At 36.7% G+C, this 16,349-nt stretch overlaps 1 protein-coding gene across 1 annotated transcript; it reads left to right on the forward strand.

The window, feature by feature from the left end:
• Positions 1-413: 413 nt before the first annotated feature.
• LOC116754383 (serine/arginine-rich splicing factor 7-like) lies at positions 414-1,192 on the forward strand. The gene has a single exon (XM_032632963.1). It carries the CDS (start codon positions 476-478, stop codon positions 1,103-1,105), a length of 630 nt encoding a protein of 209 aa, XP_032488854.1. The 5' UTR covers positions 414-475; the 3' UTR covers positions 1,106-1,192.
• The last annotated feature ends 15,157 nt before the right edge of the window (positions 1,193-16,349 follow it).

A 16,349-nucleotide genomic window follows, 5' to 3' on the forward strand; every position in this document is an offset into this window, starting at 1 on the left:
AACACACAACCCTTGGGCTTCCCTGGTGGGGCAGTGGTTGAGAGTCGGCCTGCCGATGCAGGGGACGCGAGTTCATGCCCCGGTCTGAAAAGATCCCACATGCCGTGGAGCGGCTGAGCCCGTGAGCCATGGCCGCTGAGCCTGGGCGTCCGGAGCCTGTGCTCCGCAATGGGAGAGGCCACAACAGTGAGAGGCCCGTGTACCGCAAAACAAAACAAAACCAAACAAAACAAAAACACACAACCCTTGGCCTAAGGCAGTTGACTACGATGTACCAGACAACACTAATCAATCAGAGTTTGAGTTCCCTTTATTCTGACAAGGCTTCCTAATATAAGCCATCAAAAGTAGTTTAAAACTTGGTAGTCTTGCATGCCGCCGGGACTGTTGGTGAGTGTGGCTGTGTTGTAGGTTTTGTAGTAATCGATCTCTGGGCGCTGCGAGCTGAAAGAGCCGAGCTCGCAGGCCAGTTATCATGTCGCGTTACGGGCGGTACGGAAGAGAAACCAAGGTGTATGCTGGTAACCTGGGAACTGGTGCTGGCAAAGGAGAGTTAGAAAGGGCTTTCAGTTATTATGGTCCCTTAAGAACTGTGTGGATTGCCAGAAATCCTCCGGGATTTGCCTTTGTGGAATTTGAAGATCCTAGAGATGCAGAAGATGCAGTGCGAGGCCCGGATGGGAAAGTGATTTGTGGTTCCCCAGTGAGAGTTGAACTATCAACAGGCATGCCTTGGAGATCTCGTTTTGATAGACCACCTGCCCGACGTCCCTTTGATCCCAATGATAGATGCTATGAGTGTGGCGAAAAGGGACATTATGCTTATGATTGTCATCTCTATAGCCGCCGAAGAAGAAGCAGGTCACGGTCTAGATCACATTCAAGATCCAGAGGTAGGCGATACTCGCGCTCTCGCAGCAGGAGCAGGGGAAGGAGGTCAAGATCAGCACCGCCTCGGCGACCTAGATCTGTGTCTCTTTGTAGATCAAGAACAGCTTCAGTCAGACGATTTAGGTCTGGTTCTATAAAAGGATCGAGGTATTTCCAATCCCGGTCCAGGTCGAGATCAAGATCCAGGTCTCTTTCACAAGCAAGAAGCAGCTGATCGAAGTCCAGATCTCTATCTCCGAAAAGAAGTCCTTCCCCATCAGGAAGTCCGCGAAGAAGTGCAAGTCCTGAAAGAGTGGACTGAAGTTCTCAAGTTCATCTTTTTTTTTTACATCTTTATTGGAGTATAATTGCTTTACAATGGTGTGTTAGTTTCTGCTTTATAACAAAGTGAATCAGTTATACATATACATATATTCCCGTATCTCTTCCCTCTTGCGTCTTCCTCCCTCCCACCCTCCCTATCCCACCCTTCTAAGTGGTCACAAAGCACTGAGTTGATCTCCCTGTGCTATGCGGCTGCTTCCCACTAGCTATCTATTTTACGTTTGGTAGTGTATATATGTCCATGCCTCTCTCTCGCTTTGTCACAGCTTACCCTTCTCCTTCCCCATATCCTCAAGTCCATTCTCTAGTAGGTCTGTGTCTTTATTCCTGTCTTACCCCTAGGTTCTTCATGACATTTTTTTTCTTAAATTCCATACACATGTGTTAGCATATGGTATTTGTCTTTCTCTTTCTGACTTACTTCACTCTGTATGACAGACTCTAGGTCCTTCCACCTCATTACAAATAGCTCAATTTCATTTCTTTTTATGGCTAAGCAACCCTCAGAATGGGAGAAGATATTTGCAAATGAAGCAACTGACAAAGATTTAATCTCCAAAATTTACAACCAGCTCATGCAGCTCAATAACAAAAAAACAAACAACCCAATCCAAAAATGGGAAGAAGACCTAAATAGACATTTCTCCAAAGAAGATATACAGATTGCCAACAAACACATGAAAGAATGTTCAACATCATTAATCATTAGAGAAATGCAAATCAAAACTACAATGAGATATCATCTCACATCAGTCAGAATGGCCATCATCAAAAAAATCTAGAAACAATCAATGCTGGAGAGGATGTGGAGAAAACGGAACACTCTTGCACTGCTGGTGGGAATGTGAATTGGTACAGCCACTATGGAGAACAGTATGGAGGTTCCTTACAAAACTACAAATAGAAATACCATATGACCCAGTAATCCCAGTACTGGGCACATACCCTGAGAAAACCAAAATTCAAAAAGAGTCATGTACCAAGATGTTCATTGCAGCTCTATTTACAATAGCCAGGAGATGGAAACAACCTAAGTGTCCATCATCAGATGAATGGATAAAGAAGATGTGGCACATATATACAATGGAATATTACTCAAGTTCACCTTTTAGGGAAAAGTTATTTTGTTTACATTATTATAAGGGATTTGTGATGTCTGTAAAGTGTAACTTAGGGAAGGGTAATTTAACCATCTAATCAAAACGGATCTGGACTATTACTTTGTAAATTCACAGCAGTAAGGTAATATAAATTTTTGTTGAATGTATTAAATCCTATGGTCTGAAAATGTAGGTTTTATTTGGCACATTTAAAATAAAATGTTTCTAATTAGATTTTTGATTTGTGTTCAGTATTAATGCTCCTCAATTTGGTAGGCTTCAAGAGTCAACCTTGATATTAACCGTATTCATACAGACTTACATTCAAAGTTTAATGGTGTTATTTAAGTCTTGAACATCACTGAATAGTATATATACACTTGGAAGATTCCTTTCTATGCTTAGAGTTTTGGGTAAGATGGTAAGAACTCGAGTGAGTCTCCCTTAGTAGCATGAATGCACCATGACAAGTCCCTAAATTAATCTGTTGGAGTTGGCATTATTAGATGTCATCAGGCTAACGATCTCTTTTGTCAGGCTGTAGGGACCACTGACTTGCTATAAGGTGAATGCAACAGGAACTGAGCAAGAGTATCTGGACTTAATGCTGGAGAAACTGAATTTTTTGAAGCCTATTTAAGTATAGTAACTAATTGAGGTTTTCAGCCTATTAGATAAGATGGTGTCAAATTAGAGTTCTCCATTCTAGGAAGTTATACTCAATGTTCCTTTGTTTTCAAACACTAACCAATTTTATGCCAACATTTTTGCATGTCTGAAGAATAGTCTGAATTTGGGACAAAACATCTTCATGTAAACCAGCTTTGCAAAATTTTCCAGCCCAGATATTCTCCTCTGTCTCTTCAAATGGATTGCCTTACTCTGAGCAGAGATCTGTTAATTCCCAAGTTAGATTTTGCAGTTCCCAAACACCAACACACTTTATCTTATTTTGCCAGGCTGGTGCAAAGTAATTAAAGATGTCAATCAGAAATGTTAAAAAGACTAAAGTAGTTTTGTAAATCCGACCTATATTTAGCAACACCTCATGTAGTTATTTTTTGGTAGCATCTGGTAAATTTTAGAATGTTAGAGCCAGTAGATTCTTTATTTGGACTTTAAATATCTTAAGTATCATACGGCAGTAACAATTTTGAGTTTTCTGGTCAAGCTTTTGGTGCAAAAATATTTAGTGCTGGTGGCACAGCTGTCTGCCCTTGTTTCTTATGCTTTTAAACAAAGTTATTGGATAACTTTACAATTTGGGAATACTGATCTGCCTCAAGTTTATTTACTGGTCTGAATGATCATTAGTATGTTGGAAGTTTGGATGTTCTGTTTTTGGAATTTTGACAATTGGCTGCATTATATGGTTGGTATATAGCTATGTGTGTAATCAGCAGGCTTATTTGTTGCACTTGGTCAGCTTTAATTGTTCTGTAGGATATGAAGATAAGATTACTCAACAATAAATCTGCACAGAATAAAAAAAAAAACTTGGTAGTCTTGCCACCCTGTTTTTAATAGAACAGGTAATACCTCAGCTCCTGTCTTTTCCTTTATTGAAAAACTGACAGAGCATTACAAAATGCATCTGCCTTAAATATTTGAGGCCAACTATAAAACATCAAGATACGTGGTAATAAAAATGCATCCGTGATGATGTGCTGTGAAAAGAAATATGCATAAAACTGTCAAAAGGCCAGCAAAACCAAACCAAACCAAAACCCCGAAACATGAAGAGCAGGAATGAAGTTAGAAAAATAATTTTGCTAAGAAGGCAAAAATATAGTGGAAAAAAGCCTGGATTTAGTGGTCAGGAGACCTGACTTCTACTCTTTCCATGGGAGCTAAAACCTGGGTAATGTAGGCAAATTGCTAAGTCTCTCCAGGCTTCCCTGTACAAATTTAGAAAATAAGGAGGCAGACTGGATGATTTCCAAGCTTCCTTCCAAAGCCAAAATCTGATGAGATTTTAGTGATTTGTAGTTGTTAGAAAGAAGACAAGAAAATTCAAATTCTGCTTAACAATCTTCAGATGAAAATAAAATTTTCTTTTTTAACTCGTAGAAATTGTAATTGAAATACAAATGGCCACAACTCTCTCTATATGTATTTTTTGCTGCTTATTTTTCTAGCACTTGGTTTGATATTTATTTCTCATGATCCATTTTTACAAATAAAGAACTCAATATCATCAAAGTTGCTATCAGATATTTATCAAGTACTGACATGGCCATGAAGCAAATGTGTATGGAGTTCTTAACAAATTCTTTCCTTAGACCTAATGGTCTTTAAAGGAGGCTCTGTAAATATTTACTGAGCTTCTACTATGTGCAAGTAACTATTCTAGATTCTAATAATAAAGTGGTAAACAAGACAAGCAAGATATTTGATCTGGCCTATTTTACATTCTAGAGGAGGATGATGAAGAATAGATTAGCAAATTAGTAAACAGATAAAGGAATAATCATCTCACATGCTGGTAAGTTTTATGAAGAAAGTAAAATGAGCTAGATGTATGCAAATGTATTTCTATCAGTTCCTAATTTTCCTTTCCTATCATAGGGAGATTGCCTTCTTTATTATATGATTAACAGCTACCAGTTTAAAACAAATGTTCAACCTGGACAACCAGACACCTATTCCCACACCAAACACAGAAACCAGCTTGGCCCAATGGATGTAACTTCTGTGTTGTTCTTCCTTGTCCTAGTATTTTCCATTTCTATTTAAATCTGGAATTTAAGATATCAAAATGGATCTCTAGGGCAAAATCTGGAGATAAAATTTACCATTTTAATTAATGTACTAGATGATGAAATATTTAACATATGAGAGAGGCTGATTAATATTAATTTAATGTGGTTTTTTTTTTCCTTCTTCTAAAGATTTGTACTGAGATGTGGTGAGTTTTGAGATACTATATCCCTTACTTTTTATTATTTGGATTTTCTTTATTAGATAGTTTTTTGGAGATGTATTACCTGAAAATATAATTTGATTAGTGGGGAGGGAGGATTAGTGGATGAGTGCCAGGCTAGATGTGGTCTCCTCAAGGCCACTGACAAGTCCTTGTTTTTCTCTGTGACAGCTGCTGAAACAAAGAGCACCCTAGGCTGTTTGCAATTCCCTATTTCATTGTGTGAATAAGAATGAGCTTTTCCAGGCCACAGGATCCTGGGAACTCAGCCTATTCTATGTTGGAACTCCCTAGCTGCCCTTGGGATGGAGTGGGCTCACCCTGTGGATCTGTGTAATTTACTGCTTACTTAGTTGCAGGTGCAACTTGCACCTCTGGGCTAGGTACTCTACCTTTAGTTTCAAGGGGAATTAGCACCTTCTGAAATGGCACAGAGAAAAGATAATTATTAGTGGCCAGAACCTGAAGTTGAATCCCAATGGTTCTAATATTGTTCTAATTGTTCCAAACAGTTCTAATACTACTATTACCAAAAATAAAAACCATGATAATAAGAGCTAATATTGTGTTTTAGGCAGGGCAAAATGCTTTATGTGTTATTTCAATTAATATTTGTAACAACCCATGGAGGTAAGTATCATTGTCTCTTGGTATCTGCAGGGGATTTGGTTCCAGGACCCCTGTAGATACCCAAATTCAGTGGCTCAAGTCTCTTATATAAAGTGACATAGTGGAGTCAGCACTTGGTATCCATGGATGTGGAACCCCTGGATACAGGAGGGCTAACTGTATTATTATTAGCACAGAGAGATTAAATAATTTGTTCAAGTTGAGAGTGGTCATTTTTTTAACTTAAATTCTCTTGTTCTTAGCCACTTTGTGTGACAATGTTATTTAGCTTTCCTTAGAGTCCTAGATTTAGTTTCCTCATGTAAAATAGGAATAATAATGTTTCCTCCTCCTCACATATATGAATGTTATATATATAATATGTATATATATATTCATAGAGACATATCTATCTCTGTCTCTTGTCTCTGTCTCTTTATCTCTTTTTCTCTATCTCTATCTCTAACTCTATCTCTACCTCGTCATTTAGCACAAAGCCTGACCAGTGATACATCGTTAATAAACAGTAGCTCAGCTTTTCTTTTTTTTATTTTTAAAATGAATTTCTTTTTAAAAATTTTTTATTGGAGTATAGTTGATTTACAATGTTGTGTTAATTTCTGCTGTACAACAAAATGAATCAGTTATACATATACATATATCCACCCTATTTTAGATTCTTTTCCCATATAGGCCATTACAGAGTATTGAGTAGAGTTCCCTGTGCTATACAGTAGGTTCTTATTAGTTAGTTATTTTATATATAGTAGTGTGTGTGTGTGTGTGTGTGTGTGTGTGTATGTGTGTGTATGTCAATCCCAATCTCCCAATTTATCCCACCCCCCCTTATCTCCTGGTAACCATAAGTTTGTTTTCTACATCCATTACTCTACTTCTGTTTTGTAAATAAGTTCATTTGTATGCTTTTTAAAAATTCCACACATAAGTGATATCATATGATATTTCTCTTTCAGTGTCTGACTTACTTCACTCAGTATGATAATTTCTAGGTCCATCCATGTTGCTGCAAATGGCATTATTTTTTCTTTTTTATGACCGAGTAATATTCCATTGTATATATGTACCACATCTTCTTTTTTTTTTTTTTTTTTTTTTTTTGCGGTATGTGGGCCTCTCACTGTTGTGGCCTCTCCCGTTGCAGAGCACAGGCTCCAGGCGCACAGGCTCAGTGGCCATGGCTCACAGGCCCAGCCACTCCGCGGCATGTGGGATCCTCCCAGACCAGGGCACAAAACTGTGTCCCCTGCATCAGCAGGCAGACTCTCAACCACTGCGCCACCAGGGAAGCCCTACCACATCTTCTTTATCCATTCCTCTTTTGATGGACATTTATGTTGCTTCCATGTCTTGGCTATTGTACATAGTGCTTCAATGAACATTGGGGTGCATGTATCTTTTTGAATTATGGTTTTCTCAGGGTATATGCCCAGGAATGGGATTGCTGGATCATATGGTAGTTGTATTTTTAGTTTTTTAAAGAACCTTCATATTGTTCCCCATAGTGGTTGTACCAATTTACATTCCCACCAACAGTGTAGGAGGGTTCCCTTTTCTCCACAACCTCTCCAGCATTTACTGTTTGTAGATTTTTTGATGATGGCATTCTGACCAGTGTGAGGTGATACCTCATAGTAGTTTTGATTTGCATTTCTCTTATAATTAGTGATCTTGACCATCTTTTCATGTGCGTTTTGGCCATCTGTACATCTTTGGAGAAATGTCTGTTTAGATCTTCCACCCATTTTTTGATTGTGTTATTTGTTTTTTTGATATTGAGCCACATGAGCTGTTTGTATATTTTGGAGATTAATCCCTTGTTGGTTGCTTCATTTGCAAGTTTTTCTCCCATTCTGAGGGTTGTCTTTTCATTTTGCTTATGGTTTCCTTTGTTGTGCAAAAGCATTTAAGTTTAATTTTTATTTTCATTACTCTAAGAGGTGGATCAAAATAGATCTTGCTGTGATTTATGTCCAAGAGTGTTCGGCCTATGTTTTCCTCTAAGAGGTTTATTGTGTCTGACCTTACATTTAGGTCTTTAATTCATTTTGAGTTTATTTTTAATGTATGGTGTTAGGGAGTGTTCTAATTTCATTTGTTTACATGTAGCTGTCCAGTTTTCCCAGCCACTTATGGAAGAGACTGTCTTTTCTCCATTGTATATTGCCTCCTTTGTTATAGATTGGGTGACCATAGGTGTGTGAGTTTATCTTTGGACTTTCTACCCTGTTGCATTGATCTATATTTCTGTTTTTGTGCCAGTACCATATTGTTTTCATTACTGTAGCTTTGTAGTATAGTCTGAAGTCAGGGAGACTGGTTCGTCCAGCTCCAGTTTTCTTTCTCAAGACTTGCTTTGGCTATTCAGGGTCTTTTGTTTTTCTATACAAATTGTAAAATTTTTTGTCCTAATTCTGTGAAAAATGCCATTGGTAATTTGATAGGGATTGCATTGAATCTGTAGATTGCTTTGTGTAGTGTACTCGTTTTCACAATATTGATTCTTCTAGCTCATCTTTTCTTTGCTTGTGCAAGGTGCCTACTCTAATGTTGAACTGAACCAGAGAGGAGAGCAAGAAGTTGGTATGCATCAGTGACATTTGGTTTAGTTAGGTCTGACAAATTTAATGAATTTACTGAAGACAAAATCAAGGCTGATCTTTTCTGATTCCTCACACAATGGCTAGACTAATGTCATTACCAGCCATTTATGAATTTCTACACATTTATAATTTTTTATTCATACTGATATTGCAAAACTATTGTTATCACTTCCTTTTTATAGATAAAGAGAGGAGGGCTAAAGAGACGAAATGATTTGTTCTAAATCATACAGAAAGTGACAGTAAGGGTATGTGTGTGTAACTACAAAGTTCATGATATGTTTTGTAAATCAGATTACCTCTGTGGCAGACAGATCCTAGGGTAGCCCCCATGGTTCTCTACCCCCTGATGTTCATGTCCCTTGAGTGTAGGTGGGACCCATGATTTGCTACTAGTCAGTAGAATATGGCAAACATTAAGGGCTTCTGCAGATGTAATAAAAGTCCTAAATCAGTTGGTTTTGCATTAATCAAAAGAGAGATTATCTTGGGTGGGCCTGACTTAATCATACAAAAATGCTTAAAATAAGGACTGGGCTCTTCCTGAGGTGAAAGATTCTCCTTATGGACCTGATGAAGTAAGCAGCCATATTAGAGAAACCTACATGGAAGGAACTGTGGACAGCCACTAGGTGCAGCCTCTAACCAACTGTTGGAAAAAAGCTGAGACCCTCAGTAATACAGCTGCAAGGAAATGAATTCTGTCAACAACTTGCATTAGCTTGCAAGTAGATTCTTTCCCAGTCAAGGCTCCAGATGACAGCACAGCCTGGCTGAAATGTTGATTGCAGCCATGTGAATTGCTGAGTAGAGGACACATCTAAGCTTTGCCCAGACTCCTGGTACATAGAAAGTGTGAGATAATAAAATGTGTGTTAGTTTAAGTTACAAAGATTGCAGTAATTTGTTATGCAACAATAGAAAACTACAGCAATATCAAAAGTATTCATTCAACTAATATTTGTGGAGTATTTTCTATGTGCAAAGTGCTGTGCTAAGGCCATATTAAATGTAAATAAAGCTATTTTCTAGAATCCCTATCCTCAAGAAAATTTCAGCTGCAACAGTAGAATCACATTGGCATCCTGATACCATTTGGCTTCTTCTAGGAAATTTTATTAGCCTTTATTTGCAATCCTCCATTAATCAGAACATGACAGCCAGGTAGTAGTATCTAGTTCTTGAATTTTGACAAGGATTGGGCTAAGAAAAATACTTTCAAATACAGGGATATTAATTTGGACCTGGGTTCTTTTCTAAGCTCATATGAAAACGTGATATCCAAAGATAGCCAAATTAAATAGATATTTTTATGATAACTTCATGTTTGGTTATATTTGAAGGTTATAGATCTCTTGAATTCCTTTTTAATTTTAAAAATGTATCAATATTTATGACTGTAGTAAGTCCTATTGTCCCCTGAATTTGAACAACATAGTTCCTAACTTAAGGGAATAAAATACTCCAATAAAGATGTAAAAAAAAAACCCAAAAACCAAACAAAACAAAAAACAGATGATATAAATTCAATGCTAATTTACATGAAGTTATATTAGAAAGAATGTTCTTTGGATTCCAATCTTGGGGAAAAAAATAGATTTCCAAATTCAATTCAAAGCATACAGTGTTAAATAAATTTGTTCTTATTGTGATCTAAATTTGTGTTTCTTAACTGACATAGGATTTTCAACATCAACATTCATTCAAATTTGTTTGCACACTGTAAAAGTCAATTAAGCTGAATAGGTCATTTTTATGTTGTAGGGCATATCAATTTAAACTCCAGAGGAAATCTTCTAACTCCTATATAGGAGTGCTTTTAGTTCTTGAGCTTTCAAGCAAGAAGTATAGAAAATATTTCCTTATACTTTGTTAACCTCAAAATAAATAGCTTTTGTAGGAGGTATCCCACGTTTTGGTCTTTTCTGAAATCCAGGTACTCTCCAGATAATATTAAACATCAGTATGCTCAAATTATTTACAAATTAAGCATGCTAACATCAAATATAGAAAAAATGCAAATTAGCATGATAAATTATCAGTAAGAGGTGAATATTCTGAAGTGAAATTATACAATAGCAGGTACACTAAATACAAGATCTCAGAATAAGAATAAGTAAGACAGAGATTAATTATATAGTAAACAGAAGAATGGATTTAGGTTTTGTCCTCCTTTAAATCTAGTTTTTCTCTTAACTCTTACCTTCTGTATTCTTAAAAAAACGAACAAAAAACAAATTTCATGGAATATCTCACGTTAGTGAAAAATATCCTTCTTTAATCTGAATCTCTCAGAGAAAACTCTCTTTCCCCCCACTTCTTTACCCGAATTGCACTGAAAATTCATAGTAAAAGAAGAAAAACAAAAAGCTTTTACTCTTAGAAAACCAAAAAAGCTGGTAGAAAGCTTTGAAATATCAATACAAAAAATTTTTTTTCTATCTAAAGCTCTCTTACACACACACACACCTACACACAGACCCTAGTCATCAATACTACTGATTTTCTTTTTTTTCTGAAGTAGCTGCTAGGCTTGATTTCCTCCATTAATGAGATCTGTTCAAGAGTGTAATTTTCCCAGTAATACTCTTGGAGAGCTTTTTGTCTCAACAACCCCATGCTTCAAAATCTCAAAGTTGCAGTCCATGTGTACAAACATGTACCATCAAGAGATTTCATTTCCGATCGGTTCTCCTACTAGTAGTGCCTGTAGTCCCTGCTAATGTACCATACAGAATAAAATAAAAGAAAATAAAGGAGGTATTGAAGTGAACATCTTTTTCCTCTCAGTTTATCTGCATTTGGAGGGCCTCTCTTTCTGTGCAAAATACACTAGAGAAAGCCTGGTTGTTTGGATGGTCCTCGCATTTCATTATCTTTTGGAGTTTTTATTTTTTGCTTGTTTTACCTTTCTTCATCATTATGGAAGTTTCTCTCTGGGTCTCTGAGTTACTGTGTTTTGCCAGTTAAATCCATGAAACCCTTTATTTGCAGAAAGAATTGCATACCAGTACTGTCAATAATGAATGATTATTGTAAAAAGGGGCTCAGAGAAAATAATTAAGAGAGGAAATCTCTTAAGAAACTTTTGCAAACCAATTGTAGATGTCATCTATTTATGTAAATGATGGGTTAACATGTGTATAGCACCTTTCTTCCAAATAGATTACTAGATGCTTAACAACTGTGACTATTCTTGAATGCATAGTATATTCTTTCCTTTCTCTGAAGTTGTTTTCATGATGAAATGTTGAGTCTGTTTGATAAAGTTTGTTATGGATTATTTAAGGCAAGAAATATAAAAGAATGGATGATCCATTTGAGAAAATTAAATTACATCAGCGTGGTTCAATGTGCACATGTCCAAAACTTTGGGATTGGAAAGGCGATAACTGGGCCTAGGGGACCAAAAAATAACTGTTTTCCCTCTGTTATATCTCCCATCTTGTAACCACGACTTGACACATTTACCTACTACCACCACCTCACCTTTTCTTTGCTTCAAGCATAATTCCCTTCATTCTCCCTATCTCAATCAGAAGTGTGAGAACTTCTATTTGATACGGTTATTGTAACTTTCTCTTCACCAAACTGCAGTTGTTTCCAGTTATTTGGTGGGGCTCTTGTCCCTGTATTTTATAAAATCCAGCTTTTGTAAGATCTCACTCTGGTCCTACATCCTCCCTATATTAGTAACACCCTAATCTCTTCATTCATTTTGTTTTGTGAAAAAATAAATTTCTCTACAGGTGTCAATTATAGAAACTTACATAGTGGCTGTATATTCAAACCAAGATGAATTTGTAATTAAAAATAACTTCAAGGTGTGTTGTTGCTGTGTGGACATGAATTAGTTGCAAATGGGATTGGGTAAATACACGGAAAATATGTGAAAGATGTGTTATTCAGAGGATGATTTGCTTTGAATAGTGGAAGAAAGCATTAAGAAATAAATGCTGCCTCTCTAAAAATAATATTGAGAAGTTATTGAAATGTTCTCTGGGAGAACCAGTAAATGAAGTGTGGAAGCTAATTGGATTCTCAAAAATTGACCCCAGCAGTATTCTTGTTTGAGTATTGTCAGTGTGAGTATACAGTATGCAGAGGTCCAGTCACTGAAGACAGACTATGTTCTGGGCACCGTGGATGAAAACAGGAACAGGGCACAGCCTTTGCTTCTGATTCATTAGTGCATGTGAGTTTATACGGCTAATTGCAATGATAAAAAAATGAAGAGAAATTCATTATGGTTGTGGTCACCCAAAATAAAAACCTACTATCCAGGATTAGACAAAGACAGGTAAATAGTAGTATCATTTTCCTGGCTAATTTGTAGTTTGTGACTTTAAATATATTTTGATAGTAATGCAGGCATACCTTCAATTCTAAGCTTGGAAACTTCTATAAGGCAGAGTAATAAACAAAATTCTCTCAGGGCATGTACATGCCTATTTTATATCTTTCTGACTTTAAAAATTAATTGGCTCTTAAAGCATGACATTGGATATATCTCCTTACTGGAGTAGTTGAAAGGAATGATTTAAGGATAACTGGAAATTACAAAGGGCTTCACAAATTAAGTTAATTCTCCCTTGCAACAGACTTTCTCGGTAGAAAAATATGTCCTCCTATAAATGGCAGTTAAAATGGTAGTTAAAATAAATAAATTAACACAGAAAAAGACCAAGATTAACATTATATTGGCCTTTTGGTCTGATGATAAAAATCTCTTCTTCCCTATTAAAGGTAATGCCCTTTAGAGTTATGGGTTTCTTAAGGCATGTATCTTTTTATATCATCATCATCAACGACAACATTATTATCATTATTTTCATTTTTATTACACCACTAGTCACATTAGCACTTCATACTAAAATATTTAATAACACTCTCCAGATACTGACAGTATATGATAGATAGGCCACTTCTAAATAGTTGCAGTTCAGGCTTTCTCTGTTCTGGTCTATGTGTGAAAACACAGTAAAAAAGAGAGGCCTGGAAAGCAGAAGGACAACCATTCCTTTGAGATGTTTTTCAGAATTTGAGCTAGGGAAACAGTAAGTGAAATAGTTCCTTGTTGACCTTTGCACTTTATCTTTTTTTTTGCTTGCCTCTAATTCTGGAATTATTTTCTTATATTGTTTCGTATAAGCCATGTTGGGATTTGTCCTGACTTCCAAGCACTTTGGGATACTTTATATTAGGGTTCTTTTAGTTAAAATCTGGTATAAAAATGTGCTTGTATATGAAAGGCTGATTGTATAATTTTGTTGTTCCAGCTTCTTTTTCTCTTAATGTTTTTTGAACTATAAGTTTCAAGTAATTTGAAATGGAGCCCTTTTGCTTACTCTAATTTTAAGAATTTTGTATATGCTTACTGGGAAGAACTAGGGCAGATGTTTAGCCTGGCTTACTTGTTTATTATAGAAACAATCCTGAAAAGGACAGTATTTTCCAAACAGATCAGTAGTGACAATGTTGAACTAAGCCTTGTGATCCTGGAAGAGTGAAGGTTAAAGAAATCCCTCAACACTTTTGTGTTCCTGAAAAGGCCTTACTTGGAAGAACCATCCCTCCCAGGTGACATAGATAACACTCAGGATGCCTCCTACTTATTGATGACAAGCCAGACACAGACCCACCAAATTCCCCTTTTTGGCTTCTAAATGACTAGCGGAAAGGCTTGCCCCACTGGTCAATAGGAACAAAATGCTGGTTAACTAGATCTTGGTTAAGCTTCTCTCCTTCCCTCAGGCCCCTAAATATTAACACACCCCCAGCCTGAGCAGCATAGAACCTTCCTTAACAGCCTCTCCCAAGCTGTATTTCAGGTCTTGAGATAAAACATTTTCTGATCTACTACCTACTATCCTGTCACCTCACTTTCCCACCTATTTTAGCCTTATTTACTCCTTATAAAAGAAAACCCTTTTATTTAAAAAAAAAGAAAGAAGAAGAGAACCGTTTTCTGCCTGACCTCTGAGACACTGGCTGATCTCATGGTCAGAGCTTCTCCCTCCTGAAACAGTCCCCTCCCCCAATTACAATAGTCCCTTTCCCTCTCTTGCAATAATTTTTCCTAATAAAGACTTTCCTTAGCAATATCCAGAGTTGTTATTTGAAATCTGTAAATAGTTGTTAGTTAATGATATAGCATTATATTCAGCTACTGCCTTAAATATGGTAGATTAAATAAGGTAACTAATGTATTTACAGTAGATTATTATCAAAAGAATTAACACATAAATGACTGTGCCAATTATCAACTTACTGTGTTTAAGTTCCAAATCTACCCTTGTTTACCTTGCTTCCTGACATTGGAGCTGTGCTCTGGAATCTCCTTTGCAGCTGGCAGAACGTTAAGCTTCATCAGTAGAGGGCACTGGAGTGACTGCAAGGTGATAGCAGTAGGAAGACACTTTTCTTTCCAGGTTCAAAGTCCCCATTTATTCTTATTATTATCATTTTTAATCTTTATTGGAGTAGAGTTGATTTACAATGTTGTGTTAGTTTCAGGTGTACAGCAAAGTGAATCAGTTATGCGTATATATATCCACTTTTTTTTTTTTTTTTTTTTAGATTCCTTTCTCACATAGGCCATTATAGAGTACTGAGAAGAGTTCCCTGGGCTATATGGCAGGTTCTTATTAGTTACCTATTTCTATATATAGTAGTGTGTATACATAAGTCTCAATCTCCCAATTTATGCCTCCCTCCTCTTAAACCCTGGTAACCATAAGTTTGTTTTCTACATCTATTACTCTACTTCTGCTTTGTGAATATGTTCATTTGTACCCTTTTTTTTTTTAGATTCCACACATAAGTGATATGAAGACATTTGTCTTTCTGTGTCTGACTTACTTCACTCAGTATGACAATCTGTAGGTCCATCCATGTTGCTGCAAATGGCATTATTGAGTTGGGGACTCCAGGGGCCTCTATAGACAAGCAACAGCTGTGCCCTCATGCCATGTTCTCCCCACCAGCAGCCCTTCTGAAGGCTCCCAAACCCCAACAGTTCATTGCTTCTACAAGCTATTGTCAGCCAAGCCCTCTGACAAGTTTCTTCACCACTGGCAGGCTGTGTATCCCTGTGGCACCCATGCTCTCTTTGCTGAAGTCTGAATCTCAGCATTGGCTGGACAGTGGTCTTTCCTGGTTCTTAGTTTCTTTATTGTTTCTCATCCTCTAGAGGTAGTAGTTGCCCTTTTGAACCCACTGCTTCTAGATCCCTTGAAGTCCATTTTATTTACTCTTAGTAGTTAAACCATTTTTTACTAGTTAACAATTCTTTATATTGAAATTTCTGTTTTTGAATAACCAGTGTAGTTCCTGTCTCCTAACTGCTACAATGCAATGAGTGAGAAATAAAATTTCCTACAAGTATTCTTGGTCTCAATTTTCAATGTTAGTGGACTCTAGTCTTAACCATTTCTCCAATTTTATCCATCTCACTAAAACGTACCCATGTGATAAATCACATGACCAACTCTTCTCTCTAGAAATCTGGGAGTCATCCTTGACACTTCCCTTTTTCTCTCACCTAAAATTCAATTCATCATCAAGTCCTGTGGATTCTACAAATGTATCCCAAATTGTATACTTTTGACAATCTCTATTCCACTCCACCATCCTACATTACTATAGGCTCTTAAATGGTTCCCCTTCTAGTATTGTTTCTCAATCAGCTTACACAATTCATACTGATCTTTTAGGATACCAACTGGATTATGTTATTTACCTGGTTAAAATATGTCAATAATTTACCATTGCACTTTGGATAAAATTAAAATTCACTCATATAGCCTATAGGCTACTATCATGATTTGGCTACTGACTACCTCTTCCCTCATATTACATTTACATTGACCTACCCTGCTT

The sequence above is a fragment of the Phocoena sinus genome, chromosome 5 (assembly GCF_008692025.1).
Source record: "Phocoena sinus isolate mPhoSin1 chromosome 5, mPhoSin1.pri, whole genome shotgun sequence".
NCBI lineage: Eukaryota > Metazoa > Chordata > Mammalia > Artiodactyla > Phocoenidae > Phocoena > Phocoena sinus.

Bases quoted from the DNA above. Each gene is read 5' to 3' on its own strand.
- LOC116754383 (XM_032632963.1), top strand. From the start codon at position 476: ATGTCGCGTTACGGGCGGTACGGAAGAGAAACCAAGGTGTATGCTGGT.